Below are 14215 nucleotides of genomic sequence, written 5' to 3'. Positions count from 1 at the left end.
ACAATCACAGCAGGCGAGTATATACCAGTTTCATTTCATATCAGTTATTTAGTCGCTGATTACACTTCCGCGAGAAAGTAGTTTTCTTTTTTTATCTCGAAACTCGAAACATGACGGTCACTCTTTTCGTAGACAATCCATCCATCGGGAACACGGCTCCGGCATCGGAAGTGTTCCCAGAGGACAGTTGCAAACCCAACCATAACAATGGACAGCGCCGGTTGAAATGCGGCAAGCTGAAAACCGTTCAAATCGTGAGTCACCATCTTCCAGTAAATAAAAATCCTAACAAAATTTCAGATTCTAGGTGTATTAGTACTAGTATTAATCCGTCCACGCTTCCGTGACGCCAACATCGAGTACATTCAGATGTTCGTGACCTGTAACGCCACCCTTCTGACTACCGTTCTCCTTTGGGACAAGGTGCGCCGATCGCTCGAGTGGGATCGGGTTTGCGACGGAAAGTTGGAACTGTACTACACTGGCGTTGTGGCCGTCCTGTACTACAGTGCGTCGTTCGGGATGCTAGCCTGTTACATCGGCTATTACAATCCGCGAACGAATATCGAGGCCGGGCTGGTCGGAATGTTGGCCAGCTTTGCCTACGGATACAACTGGTGGCTGTTGTACCGGGAGCAGGTTCTGAGTCGATTACGGATAGACTGTGCGGAGGAAACTAATCGATCGCGGCAGAAGGAACAGGAATTGGTTTAATATATTGATTTTATCTTATCACATAGATAACGGATATTTGTGGACAAATTATGGCTGAGTGTGTTGAAAGCAGTACATAGTCGAACCAGTGACTGGTTTATAGGAATGTATGTAAACAGTCTCTGATACTAATAATAGGAAAATATCTATCAATTTACCAAAGGACAAGTAGAATTTCGCAACATACATTATGTTTAACAAAAGTTAAATACGATTATAGGATGTATACAGAAGTTCGGCAAGTTTTTGTTAAATTCGTTATGGAATTTACGTCTCATCAGAATCCGACACTAACTTAGTGACGGGACTAAGCTAGCTCCAAAACGAAGACTCTTTGTTGTTTAATAGATCTTAATTTTGTAAAATTAGATTTACATGGTAATTATCTCCTTATATGTTTGTTCTCCCTTTTTCTAACTCTCCGAAACTCGCGTCAATATCACATTCAGACGACCGCTTAATGATTCGCAAAGAATAAAGTTAGTGTGGGTGCCCCGTACGTTACGAAATATAAAATTTGTAGCCAAACGTTGACTCTCACTGCGTATTAGAATTCTTCCAAACGTACTTTTCAGCTAAATATAATATTTTTTTCAAAAAAAAAGATGAAGTACGAAGAATCGTCCACTGACTCATCACCATGTACCATTAGGTTCCGTGTAAAACTGGCTCAGACGTCACTCTGTTTACCATTTATCTGCCAATGTCATTGCAATCGAGCACGAACAGGGTTGCCACTATTTTTTAAAGGAAATGTGTCAGTTCAACTAAAAATGTCTGGCAAAATCTGTCATGTGACAGCGACCTCAAAATCATCGAAATTTGACATACGTTTTAGTGCGTAAATCAAATTTCTTTAAATTTGGGAAAATTTAACTCAAATTCCCAAAATTTAAAAATCTGGCGGAATGAGAGGTTTGTCTTTCTGTCTGGGCAATCCATGAGACGTTTCCAAGAGGGTGACGTGACGTCATATTTTTGTAGCCAACATAAGAACTTTGCTTGTAACAAAATGAACGAAATTAATTTTAAATACGAACGAGGAGCACGTTAATTTACATCAAATCAGTTAAAGTGTTCATTGTTTTCTTTTGTTTACTGCTACTATTGTTTGTTGATGACATTTTAAGCGATTTTGACGTTGTCAAACTGATACCCATCGATCGGTGGAAAAAGATGTTGCCTATTGTCAAACACTGTATGTAGAGATAGGGATGCCAGTTACCTGGACGTTTCTGATCAGCTGATTTTTTCTTGTTTACCTCTTCTGACGTTAATCCGACATCCGACAATATCGTTGATTCGATCCAACATCAAACGAATCGGACTAACGAAAGATGTTTATCGGACGAGGTTTTCCGTTCGCAGGAGTAGACTTGTTGACAGAACCCACCGCTGAATTGTCAAACAAACGTCTAATGGATTGCCTAATGGACATCACTGCCTGAAATGCGGCAAGCTGAAAACCGTTCAAATCGTGAGTCGTTACTTCCGGTCACCATTCATAAATCCAGGGGCTGGAATTTTACAAAGCTACGCGGAATCTAGCAGATTATTGTTTGGTTTCGCGGATAAATTCTCGAAAAAAATATGATTTGGCAAGGAAAGTTCCTGTGGCTAGAAAATAAACATTTTTGTGACGGATAAGACTAACAATTCGGAAACGCAAACACAAATCCATTTTACTCTTCAATACGTCCCATGATAGTCGCGTTACGTTATGGCCAGGTCTGGCTAGCAGTCATAACTGCGAGGACTTGCTTCAATGGTACAGGGTGTCCCACATCAAATTGCATCACGGAAAAAACGCTGTAGAAAATTATCTAGTGTATTGATCCTTTCAAAGTTTCAGACAGTAAAATACAATCCATTAGTGAGCTTTTGGCATATTTATTTCATTCAATTTCAATACCATAATCGTACGCTGGCACCTTACGCTTAACTCCACTCATTAGGTACTGTACAACATCTGACTGCAGCTTATTCTGTACGGAAACCCATTTTTTCTACATGTCTTCCTCAGATTTGACCGTAGTGCCTGCTTCATAATTGCATTGCCCAGTATTTTTCGATGGGCCTTAGTTCTGGTGCGTTAGGGGAATCATGTCCTCGGGTACGAAAGTGACCCCGTTCGTTTCGTACCACTCCAGACCTACATACGAATAGTGGCACGATGCTAGATTCGGCCGGAAGGTCGTAGGGCCTTCGTATTGCTTCAACAGAGGAAGCAGACGTTTCTGTAGATACTCCTTGAGGCAGATCTTCCCGTTTACAGTCTCGGTAGTCACGAACGACGCACTCCGTTTGCCATATAAGCAGATCGCATGCCAAATCATCCAATTATTGGCAAATTTGAAAGTTTTTGAAGAATATGAGCCCGCTTTGACGTAAATCTCATCGTTCATGATGAAACCATGAGGGTCAACATCTGGCTGTACAGTTTCCGGGCCCATGACTTTCCTACCGTATTTTACCGTTCGTCACGATTTAGAGCCTTCTGCATATTGTACGTATGCAGTCGCTTCCGATCCATGGCTCTCTGAACGAAGTAGACTTGGACAGATTTAAGTTTTTGAATACATCCCTGACCGGATTTGCTTAAACGCTTTCACTACACGCTTGTGATCTTGATTACTAATAGAACATCCATTCTGACAGCATTTCTCCTTTCGTTCCTTTTCGTTGTTTTCCGATGTCCCGATGACAGAGTTGAGGATTTTCCAGGTACTTGCGCAAAATCAACTCGCGACGTTGTTTTTTGAGTGACGCCATTTTTTCTAATTTTCGAAAAACTGACAGCGATAAAAATACAGTGTAAACAATACACTCTAAACTAGTTCTACCCTAATTTTTAAGAGAAAATACCCAATGACTTATTTTCTACAACGTTTTTTTCGTGATGCAATTTGATGTGGGACATACTTTAGAAGCGTATAAATTGACCGATATATTTTGGAATATATAAGTAGTGAAAAAGCAGAACTAGACTAGCAGTACAAAAAACAGACTAATGAAATAGAAGAAAAGAACGTATGTAACATGCAATCGAACTACCTGAACTCTTCCAAATGCCAGCAAATGATATTTCTTTACCATTAACGACATCCGATCTTCTCGAATGAATCGAATCGGCAAATAATGGCCAACGACCCCTAGGAAGGATTACCCCTACTATTCTATCATATAAGCCAGTTCTGCATCCATTCCCTGACTCAGATTTCACAAATACTGAGAACACATATACAGATAGACATACGACTAGCACACAACAAACGAAACCCCTGAAAACAAAAAAGCAGTCCCCCTTCACCTTACGCTCGCAATCTTCATGAAAGTCAACCAGTAGAGTAGAATGGGGTCAGATACGTATGGGGTGCAATAGGTATAGGGCATTATCTTTGCTACGGTATTGCAAAGGTCGCTTATATTTCTTGAATTTGGTACACGGTAGAGAACATCGTTGATGACTGTCATTTCGGATGTTACCGTGATTCAGCTGTCTTAATTACGGCGTCGTTTATGTTTTCGCGTGTTGTTCTGCGAAAACGCATCGCCGTTCGTCCTCAGTACAGTACATTTAATCAATGTAAAAAAAGTCAATAGAGTTTTTTCTTACGTAAAAATTAATGCCGAACACGAGAATTGTGTTGGTTTTTCGATATCTTTATTTTTGAAAAAAATACGGACATCAGCATGAAACATATGCTTGGGAGCTCGATAGGTCAATCGTACTACAATGTAAATTTGAATTGTTTCGACAGGGAAATTGTGCATAATTTCGTGCGTAATATTCCAAAAAAGAAATGAAGAGGACATAAAGAAGGCAATTGCCTCTGTACAAGATGGCGCCAGTATTCGATCAGCTTCTAAACAATTCAAGGTTCCGTTCGAAACGTGCTCGTGTGAAAGGAAAGTGCTCGTCATCAATGAAAGCGTGTCAGATATTTCGCGCAAATTAACAATATAAGAGTCAAAAGAGAAAGAAAAGGAATCCAACAAAATGCTCCGAAGCGCAAACGTCATCGTCGCATAGCTAAGCAACCACGTTTGTCGGAATGCACAACTTCAATTCCACACTCTGGCGATGACGAGGACACCGAAGAAGTCATTTGTAAGTACAAGACCAGACGCAGTTGCGGAAAAAAATTTTTTACGTTTGCCTCCGCGGTTTCAGATTTTTCAACTTATTTGCAACTTCCTCATTTTCTTACCTGAATGACTAAATGAATTGCATTTATTATTTGTGTTATTAATTTTTAAATGATCCGCAGTATTTATACTCTTCACATAAATATTGAACTGTTGATTTTCTGTACATTGTTTTATTTAACCTCGAATTTAGTGACCTATCGTACCCCCAGATTTTAAATGAGATTTTAAAATTTGAATTTATTTAGTACAAAAACACCGCACGCACCCTGTACATTCGTTGTTATTTTTTCCCTCTATAGTTCCCAGTGTGCACTTTCGCTCACCGGCGCTGACAAATAAATAAATACGCTTAACGCTCCACAATCCCGCCACACGGAGGCGTACACGTACTTTCAACCGGTTAGTAAATACTCTCCGACGAGAACCGTAAATGCAGTCCGTTGAAGTTTGTCATAAATAATCGAATCGCGTTAGAAGCAATGACCGTCGCCGTTACTCTATCGGAGGGGAAACCGCCTTTCGGCGGCACGATTCCCACACAGGAAGAAACCTGTCCGAAGAGTGCCTGTAGCATCAGAATCAAAAATAGTTATCTCAGATCGAAAAGCGGTATTCTACAAATTGCACAAATTGTAAGTAAAGTGGCGCATCAAGTTAAGTGTAAATATTGCAGACACTTCACTACACAGACCGGCAAAGGTTTGTTTATTTCGTTGTTCAACGAACTGTAAAAGAAACAGTCTAACGATCATAACGGTTTGACGAGACGAAATATCGAAAAATCTTGCAGAATCTGGCAGTGATGCCAGTTTTTTTAAAGCTTATATTATTAGTGTTTTAACCTCCCGCAAGTCTATGTATGATGTATCCACAGTAAAAGCCCAAATTTTTAAAAAAAATTCTCACCGACAGCTTTTTGGAATCGTGGCACTAGCTCTAATCCGTCGAACCAACGAGTACATTATCTCATTCCTCTTCATGTATTTGACGTTCAGCAGTTCGCTGCTAAGTGCGGCGATTCTCTGGGATGGACTGAGTGATGGAAAACTACGGAAGGTGTTCGATCTACAGCCAGCAGTTTGGACCAAATGGGTACTGTACTTCACTGGCATTGCCGGATTCCTGTACTGTCTAAATTCAATCGGAATGGTGGGCTTCTTCATTTGGGTTCGGATCCCGGAGACGAACATTTTGGCTGGGGTATGCGGAATTTTTGCATGTCTGGCGTATGCGTACAACTGGTTTGTGCTGTACAAGGCCTGGATTAGAGCCGGTCAGGAGCAGAACGCAATGGAACAGAGCCCATAGACGGTATAACGACGCCGCGGAGAGCTTTCTGGATTAATTTGGTACTATAAAAATAAGATATTATACGATCTTTCAAAAAAGTATTAAAAAACTGTGGTGATTTCATGCAAACCCCAGGATTATTACTTAAGTACCCTGAAAGAAAATGAGTGGCTATAAAGAAATGTTTATAATAGTTATAAATTGGGTCATTAAGCCTACAGACACTTTATACAAAGACTTTCGAAGACAAAAACAGTAAAACTAGCAACCATGAACATTTCCTGGCAACACGGACGATCCCATAAGCTTCGCACGGAGTTCCCTATTTGCTTCCCCTCTCAATATCCTCATGATCGTTTGGCTGCACTTTTTGACACTTCGCTAGTCTGTGTTTAAAGAGTCTGTAATTAATGTTTGGATAATTATTTATCGTTTATTGCTTATCCGATAATTGTAGAGGGGTTCACTAGGAAGTTGATATCACTATTATTTTCCTCCAGACAAAACCCAGCCCAATGATCTTATGGCATCTGGCGACATAAGCTGAGAATTGAACGATTTTCACTTACAGTTATGCTTATATTGGGCCGCTCAAAATTATTTCAAATTCTCGTTGCGAAAGCAATCGATACCTTTTTAGTTGTAGCCTTTGTTTGTTTATCAAGTAAGTTATGGATTGCGTTTCAACTACGTCTTATCAATACCTGACACTGACTTAGCGCCAGCTAGATACTAAATCTAGAAGCGGAACCAAATTTCGGTTTCGCTCTGTTTTGTCAACAAATCAGAACTTCTGGACCAGTTCTGTTTGGTTCGCGAACAAAAGTTGTGTTACGCTTTTGGATGTAGCGTCTATCTGGTGCTAAGACAGTGACAGACACTGATGAAACGAAGTCGAAGTGCAATCAGTGACTTACTATTGTGTGTTATGCGCGTAAGAATGTTTTTATACTCAATTTTCCCTTTAGAGATGAGGAGAGATACTATGTCTATTGCAGCCATTTTTAAAATTTTCCAATGTAAGAATGGGATACTGAGGTTCGAATTGAGTGCGATAATACCGCACGCGCCCTGTATAATCACTGTTCGGAATATATGTATTTTTAATGTAGTTTAGCAGTGTGTGCTTCCCGTGCTTCCGCTGATAAAAAAATATATATATTTTATCTCTTCCATTCAATCCATCCACACAAAGGCACACAAGTATTTTCCTGTTAATATATTCCTCGCTAGTTTCAACCAGTTGATCGATACGCTCCGCGGTGAGAGCAGCAGTAACAACAGTTCGTCGAAGTCAAAGCAAAAAAAAAAATCAACTGCGTCAAAAACGATGACCGTGGCCGTATCCCTATCGGAGGAGAAGCCGCCTTTCGGCGGCACAATTCCTGGACCGGAACCGAACCCGAAATGTGCCTGTAGTTGCGACAATAAAAATAGCTATCTCAGATCGAAAACCGGCATGTTGACAATTGCACAAATTGTAAGTACAGTGTGACTCATCATAATGAAAATAATACAAACATATTCCATTCGCAGGTTTTTGGAATCGTGGCCCTTGCACTGATCCGTTCGCCTAATTATTTCATCGTTGGGTACGGTTTGTTGATTCTGGCTTTCAACGCTTCGCTCGTAAGTGCGGCGATTTTCTGGGATGGTTTCAGCGAGGGAAAACTGCGCCGGTTGTTCGTACTGGAAGCGAAGGTTTGGAACACCGCGGTCCTGTACTACACTGGCATCGTGGGTCTGCTGTACTACTTCAGTTCCTTCGGAATGATTGCCGTGTACATTTGGGCCTGGAGCCCGGAGACGAACATCGTGGCCGGGGTGTTCGGGTTGTTGGCATGTTTTGCGCACGTGTACAACTGGTTTCTGCAGTACAAGACCCGCGTCAATGCCGGTAGGGTACGGGAAGCTATGAGTCAGGCAGGAATGGAACAGCAGCCGTAGATGGAGGTACTAGAAAGTGTCGTTTGGATTTGAGGATATTTTTTGTGAAATAAATAAAGCTTTCTACCCAATTTCCTTCAAGACGAGATATAACAAAGTGCATTTGCATTGACTTGGTAAACCAAATAGACTATTCGTAGTTTAACGTTATATGGCGGTCAAGTCGGTTGCCATATACTGATGAGATGAATTTGAAACGTCAAATCCAATTTATTAAAAGCCAACAATTCTCCGCCATAGCGCCTGCTTCCATTCGACTCCAACTCTATTGTATTCCAGAATACAAATCACTTTCACTCGAAAATAGCAATCCTTCGTAATACATAATACTGGCATACGTACTACAATCAAAACTTGTTTTAGTAAAAACTTGTTTAAGGGAACATAAAAATCTCAAGAAACAATTAAGTTTGTAGTGTTAACGTATTGCTAAACGTGTTTTAACTGTGTAGTCTATCGGTAATTTAGATCTGGAGAAAGACTGATGTAAGTTATAATGAGATTCTTATTGTTTACTTTCTCTTCCGTTAATAACATAACCGCTTTTGCGTTCGCCCCTTAACTTATTCTATGTCAGCTTATACCGGCCATTTTTGATCCGTACTGAAAAGTTAGTAAAAACTTTTGTTATTTCGCCGCAATATTCAAAAGAAAACGAAAACGGCACTAGCATCAGAATTGTACAAAATCTATTCCCAAAATCGCTTGGTCCTGCTCCCCCGAAGACTGATGGTGCATCGTGGCCTCCTGCGATCTAGCCGCCATCAACCGTCCATTGTACTGCAACCACCAGTGGTAGGCGTAGGCGCAACATGTCACCATTCCGAACACTCCGGACAACATATACACCAGTGGGTTGTAACTATCGATGTACATAGCACACATTCCGTACGAACCGACGTAGTACAGCAGTCCTACGATGCCAGTGTAGTACAGTACCCCAGTGTTCCAGGCTTCCGGTTCCAGCTCGAACTGTTGCCGAAGTTTGCCTTCATTCAGTGCATCCCACAGAATGGTCGCACTTAGCAGCGACGTGTTGAATGCCAGAAACATGAAACCACATGTCAAGAAGGGGTTATCGTGAAAAGGAGAACGAACCAGAACCAGGGTCAAGATGCCGAGAATCTGCGGGGAGGATTAATCTTTATATTGCTGATCTTTACTAGAATTAATTAGTAGTTACTTACAATTTGTACAATTTGCAGTACTACGAATTTCGATTTGAGATTACCATTGTTTATTCCGCTGCAACGAACTAGGTTCGGGTGTGGTTCCGGAGTTGGAATAGTGTCACCGAATTGTGGCTTTTCCTCCACTAGGGAAACAGTCACGGTCATTGCTTTCGAAGTTAGACACAGTTGTTTTCTTTCTGATCAAACAGGACGAACTACTAGTTTAGAGTTTTTTTTTCTCGGCAAAAAATAGAGTATTCACCAACAACATGAATATACTTGTAAACAAGAAGTCATTCGCAGCAAAGATGCTTGTATTTATACCACCCGCTCTAATACCGCTTACATATACAACCAGGCTCCATATGAAGAAATTGTAAGGTGAAAACATTAGTTCGTTTTGAGTGTGTTGGTAGCTTGTCATATTAATAGAACATCGCATTAAACTGCTTAACATCGCTTCTTGACATTTCGGAGAGCTTTTCCAAAGCTTGCTCTGGAGAAGATTTTTTAGTTCTACAGCAACAACAAATCTTGAGCGTTTTTTTTTTAAAAAGACATCTGCAATGAGTTATGAGTCTTTGTTTATTTTCTCTTCTGTTAATAATTCGGTCGCTTTAACATTTATCCCTCAACTATTTGCATAATATGCTAGTTAAAACCACCGTCTCTCGGTTTGTACTGTAAAATAAGTGAAAAGTGTTATAGTGACGCCGTAAAAATTGAAAGAGTTAGCAAACAAAGAGAGTAACTCATTGTAGATATGTCGTTTTGAATAAAAGCTCTAGAAATAGCAAATTACCAGAGCTTCAAATTTCTTCCTAGGTCGTTTGCAACCGAATCTCAACACGTTGTTTGATCGCCAGACGCCATTTTCTTTGCAAACAACGTTTTCGCCAAAGACAAATAATAAAGACGTGAATCGTACGAAGAAAGTCTACAAAATTTGCTGCTCATTTTACAATTTTGGAATGATTTACTCGGGTCCCTAGCGTTTTGGCTGCTCTTCAGTTTTTTTGTTATTCTCCGTTGGCCTATTTTCGCTATAAGGCCAACCATCGTCGCCAGAGAGGTGACTCCATGGGCCAGGGACCAACCGGATCATTGGCGAACACCATCTATGCAGGATTTTGACCGTATTCTTCCAGCTTTGGCCACCTTTTGGATACTAGGTTCACCATAGAGTGCAGCGAGCTCGTGGTTCATCCTTCGCCGCCACACACGGTTCTCCTGCACACCGCCGAAGATCGTCCTTAGCACCCGTTGCTCGAAAACTCCTAGCGCTTCCAGGTCCTCCTCGAGCATGGTCCAAGTCTCGTGCCCGTAGAGAGCCACCGTTCTGATAAGCGTTTTGTACATGGTGCATTTGGTGCGGGGGTGAGTCTTTCTTGACCGCAGTTTCTTCTGGAGCCCATGGTAGGCCCGACTTCCACTGATGATGCGTCAGCCGTTAATAAGGATCCTAGGTGTAGATTCGAATGGACTAGAAAGCTCACCCGAAATCCTTACGCTGTTTTGTACACCGTCCATCGTTGCTTTGATCAGTCGAGTCAGCTTCCCCGGAAAGCTGTTTTGGTTCATGATTTTCCATAGCTCTACGCGGTCGATACTGTCGTAATCCGCCTTGAAGTCGATGAACAGGTGATGCGTTGGGACCTGCTATTCATGGCCTTTCTGGAGGATTTGCCGTACGGTGAAGATCTGGTCCGTTGTCGACTGACCATCGATGAAGCCAGCTTGATAACTTCCCACGAACTCATTTACTTACTAGGTGATAGACGACGGTAGATGATCTGGGATAGCACTTTGTGGGCGGCATTCAAAATGGTGAGTTCTCACACTTCAAATGGTCGCCTTTCTTGTGAATGGGGCAGGTCACACCTTCTTTCTACTCCTCCGGTAGCTGTTCGGTTTCCCAGATCGTGACTACTAACCGGTGCAGACAAGTAGCCAACTTTTCCGGGCCCAACTTGATGAGTTCTGCAGCGATATCATCTTTGCCAGCTGCTTTGTTGTTCTTGAGCTGTTGGATGACATTCTTAACTTCCCTCAACGTGGGAGTTGGTTCATTCCCGTCCTCAACTGCACTGACGTAATCAAATCCTCCGTTGCCTTGGTCATCTGTACATTTATTCTCCTCGTCGTACAGGTGCTCGTCGAAGTGCTGCTTACACCTTTCGATCATCCCACGGTTGTCCGTCAGCAGGCTTGCGGCACGAAGCCTTTGCGGGATGCGTTGAGCTTCTGGTAGAACTTCCGTATATCTTGAGAGCGGCACAGCAGTTCCATTTCCTCGCACTCCGCTTCTTTCAGGCGGCGTCGTTTTTTTCTCACGGAAGGAGCGCGTCTGCTGCCACCGCTTCTGTTTGTATCGTTCCATATTCTGTCGGGTTCCATGTTGCAGCATGACCGCTCGCGCTGCATTCTTCTCCTCCAATACCGCTCTACACTCCTCGTCGAACCAATCGTTCCGTCGTCTCCGTTCCTCGTACCCGACAATGTCCTCAGCTACGCTGTTGATGTCTGCTTTTACTCGTCTCCAGCAGTCCTCTAGAGGGGCCACATCGAGCTCTTCCTCGTCCGGCAACGTATGCGTATGCAGTGGCGACATCTGGTTGCTTCAGTTGCTCCAGATCGTACCGAGGCGGCCGTCGGTAGCGTACATGATTAATGATGGATAGTTTTGGGCGCAATTTAACCATCACCAGGTAGTGGTCAGAGTCGATGTTAGCTCCACGATAGGTCCATCGATCAGGACGTGGTCGCTTTGTGATTCCGTTTATAGCGGTGATCTCCAGGTCTAAGGATAATGGAGGCTGTGCTGGAAGAAGGTGCTACAAATGGCCATGTTCTTGGAGGCGGCGAAATCAATGAGTCGAAGGCCGTTCGCATTCGTCAGCTGGTGAGCGCTGAACTTTCCAGTCGTCGGTCTGTCTTCCTCCTCCTGGCGTACCTGAGCGTTTTTAGACCCCAATGATGATATTGACGTCGTGACTTAAGCAGCGGTCGTATTCTCGTTCGAGCTGCGCGTACAAACCGTCTTTGTCATCATCGGTGCTTCCGGAGTGAGTGCTGTACACGTTTATTATCCTGATGTTGAAGAAACGGCCCTTGATCCTCAACCTGCACATTCTTTCGTCGATCGGCCACCAACCGAACACGCGCCTTTGCATATCGCCCATCACAGTAAAAGCTGTCCCTAGCTCATGTGTGTTGCGGCAGCTCTAGTAGATGGTATGATTACCTCTAAACGTTCGCACCATGGATCCTGTCCAACACACCTCCTGCAGCGCTACCATTCCGAACCCGCGGTCCTTGAGAACATCGGTGAGTACGCGGGTGCTCCCGATGGAGTTGAGAGTTCCACGTTCCGAGCTTCCAATCACTAGTCCTTTTTCGTCGCAGTGGTCGTCGCCATTGGTATCGGTTTGCATTCTTATCTTGACTTTTCGCTGCAATTAGTTTTTTACGGCTGGCTCGCAGAGCCTGACACCAACCCCCTAACTTTCTGGAGGACCATAGTACACAGTTGACCTTAGAGTCGTTCACTGGCACTCGGACGATGATCAGCCGCCCCTAACATGGGGAACAGACGCTGTTTTGAGCCACTCCTCCTCCGTTATTTCGAATCCCAGCTCTTCCGCTTCGTTTAGAAGTCCGTCCCTCTACCCGGGACCATATAAGGGATGACAGCACTACTACTCCTTGAGGGTATCCTCTAGTGGTTTTCACGGTTACGATCTTGCCAAAAACACCGTAGCCCATTCGATTGTTTATCTTCTTCGATTCGAACGCTTTAATGGCTCGTACCTCTAAGCTTTCAACATTATATCGCAGAGCAATCATCACTTTTCAAAGTGAATTGATCAAAATAGTTCTTGCAATTGCAGCTGGACCTATCAGAGTATCGATTTTCGACAGAACCAATCGGTACGAGAACATACAGCGTTCGAGTGGATTTTGTCCGAAGGTCCGAAGGATGACGAAATCTTCTAGCGGTTGTCCGACTGGAACACTGGCCGCTCAAAGTATTGGATTGGATTGTACAATCATCGGTTGAATTACATTTCGAAAAATATGATCGTACAAGGATCGAAGGACCGGTTGTGAATCACAGTTTTCCATGGCTACCCGGGCCGTGTACGGGGAGGCGATCGAGTTCCATATTGCTTCATGATTGCGATCCAGTGCTTTCTCTGTCACCGTGGTTTTTTCCGTGTAGAAAATGTATGCAGATAACACAAATTTTGAAGGTTCCAGCAATCAAAAGAATCGCATAGACGGCATCGGTGATTGAGTAGTAAGCGTGACTTCAAACTGTCAGATATTTGGTATATTTATTTCATACAACTTCAATGCCATAACCGTACGCTCGCACCTTACACTCTTTAGGGTCCGTACAACATCTGGCTGGAGCTTCTTCTGTACGGAAACCAACTTTTTCTTCGTGTTTTCCTTAGATTTGACCTCCTTGGGATGCTGCCGTATTGCCTGCTTCATTATTGCCCCAGTATTTTTCGATGGGCCTTAGTTTCGGTGCGATGGGGGAATCATGCACGAAAGTTATCCCGTTGGCTTCGTACCACTCCAGGACAACAGTTGAAGTGGCGCGAAGCCGTTTGCTACATGAGCAGATCGCTTGCCAAATCATATATTTATTAGCAAGCGTTTTGAAAGTTTCGGCTTCCTTACTTCCTCCGGAACATCAAACTTGACGTGACTTCCCCACCATATTTTGCCGTTCGTCACGATTTGGAGTCTTCTACCTTTTGTACGTTTACAATCCCTCCCGGTCATTGGCTCTTTGAACGAATAACAGATTCAACTTTTTGGCCGGATTCTGTTTAAACGCTTCCGCTACACGCTTGTGATCCTGACCCTTCGTTACTTATAGTTTAGTTGTAACGTTTAATCACACGACTCACCGTTGACTGTCCGAT

General features: G+C 42.9%; 4 protein-coding genes across 4 annotated transcripts; 3 read left to right on the top strand and 1 right to left on the bottom strand.

The window, feature by feature from the left end:
- The first annotated feature begins 32 nt into the window (after positions 1 to 32).
- LOC131689564 (uncharacterized) lies at positions 33 to 1361 on the top strand. Its single transcript, XM_058974757.1, has 2 exons — positions 33 to 254; positions 301 to 1361. Exons 1-2 carry the CDS (start codon positions 111 to 113, stop codon positions 712 to 714), a joined length of 558 nt encoding a protein of 185 aa, XP_058830740.1. The 5' UTR covers positions 33 to 110; the 3' UTR covers positions 715 to 1361.
- A 3882-nt stretch (positions 1362 to 5243) lies between these two features.
- On the top strand, positions 5244 to 6273 carry LOC131689573 (uncharacterized). The gene is made up of 2 exons (XM_058974767.1): positions 5244 to 5498; positions 5779 to 6273. Exons 1-2 carry the CDS (start codon positions 5346 to 5348, stop codon positions 6172 to 6174), a joined length of 549 nt encoding a protein of 182 aa, XP_058830750.1. The 5' UTR covers positions 5244 to 5345; the 3' UTR covers positions 6175 to 6273.
- Positions 6274 to 7304: 1031 nt separating this feature from the next.
- Positions 7305 to 8231, top strand: LOC131689553 (uncharacterized). Its single transcript, XM_058974745.1, has 2 exons — positions 7305 to 7636; positions 7693 to 8231. The coding sequence occupies exons 1-2, from the start codon at positions 7487 to 7489 to the stop codon at positions 8101 to 8103; spliced, it is 561 nt and encodes a 186-aa protein (XP_058830728.1). The 5' UTR covers positions 7305 to 7486; the 3' UTR covers positions 8104 to 8231.
- A 359-nt stretch (positions 8232 to 8590) lies between these two features.
- Positions 8591 to 9586, bottom strand: LOC131689542 (uncharacterized). Its single transcript, XM_058974735.1, has 2 exons — positions 9291 to 9586; positions 8591 to 9228 (listed from the first exon to the last, which is right to left on the bottom strand). Exons 1-2 carry the CDS (start codon positions 9438 to 9440, stop codon positions 8776 to 8778), a joined length of 603 nt encoding a protein of 200 aa, XP_058830718.1. The 5' UTR covers positions 9441 to 9586; the 3' UTR covers positions 8591 to 8775.
- Between the last annotated feature and the right edge of the window lie 4629 nt (positions 9587 to 14215).

Source organism: Topomyia yanbarensis, chromosome 1 (genome assembly GCF_030247195.1).
Source record: "Topomyia yanbarensis strain Yona2022 chromosome 1, ASM3024719v1, whole genome shotgun sequence".
NCBI classification, from domain to species: domain Eukaryota; kingdom Metazoa; phylum Arthropoda; class Insecta; order Diptera; family Culicidae; genus Topomyia; species Topomyia yanbarensis.
Note: the sequence above shows the minus strand (reverse complement) of the source record. Positions and strands in the feature narration are given on the sequence as shown.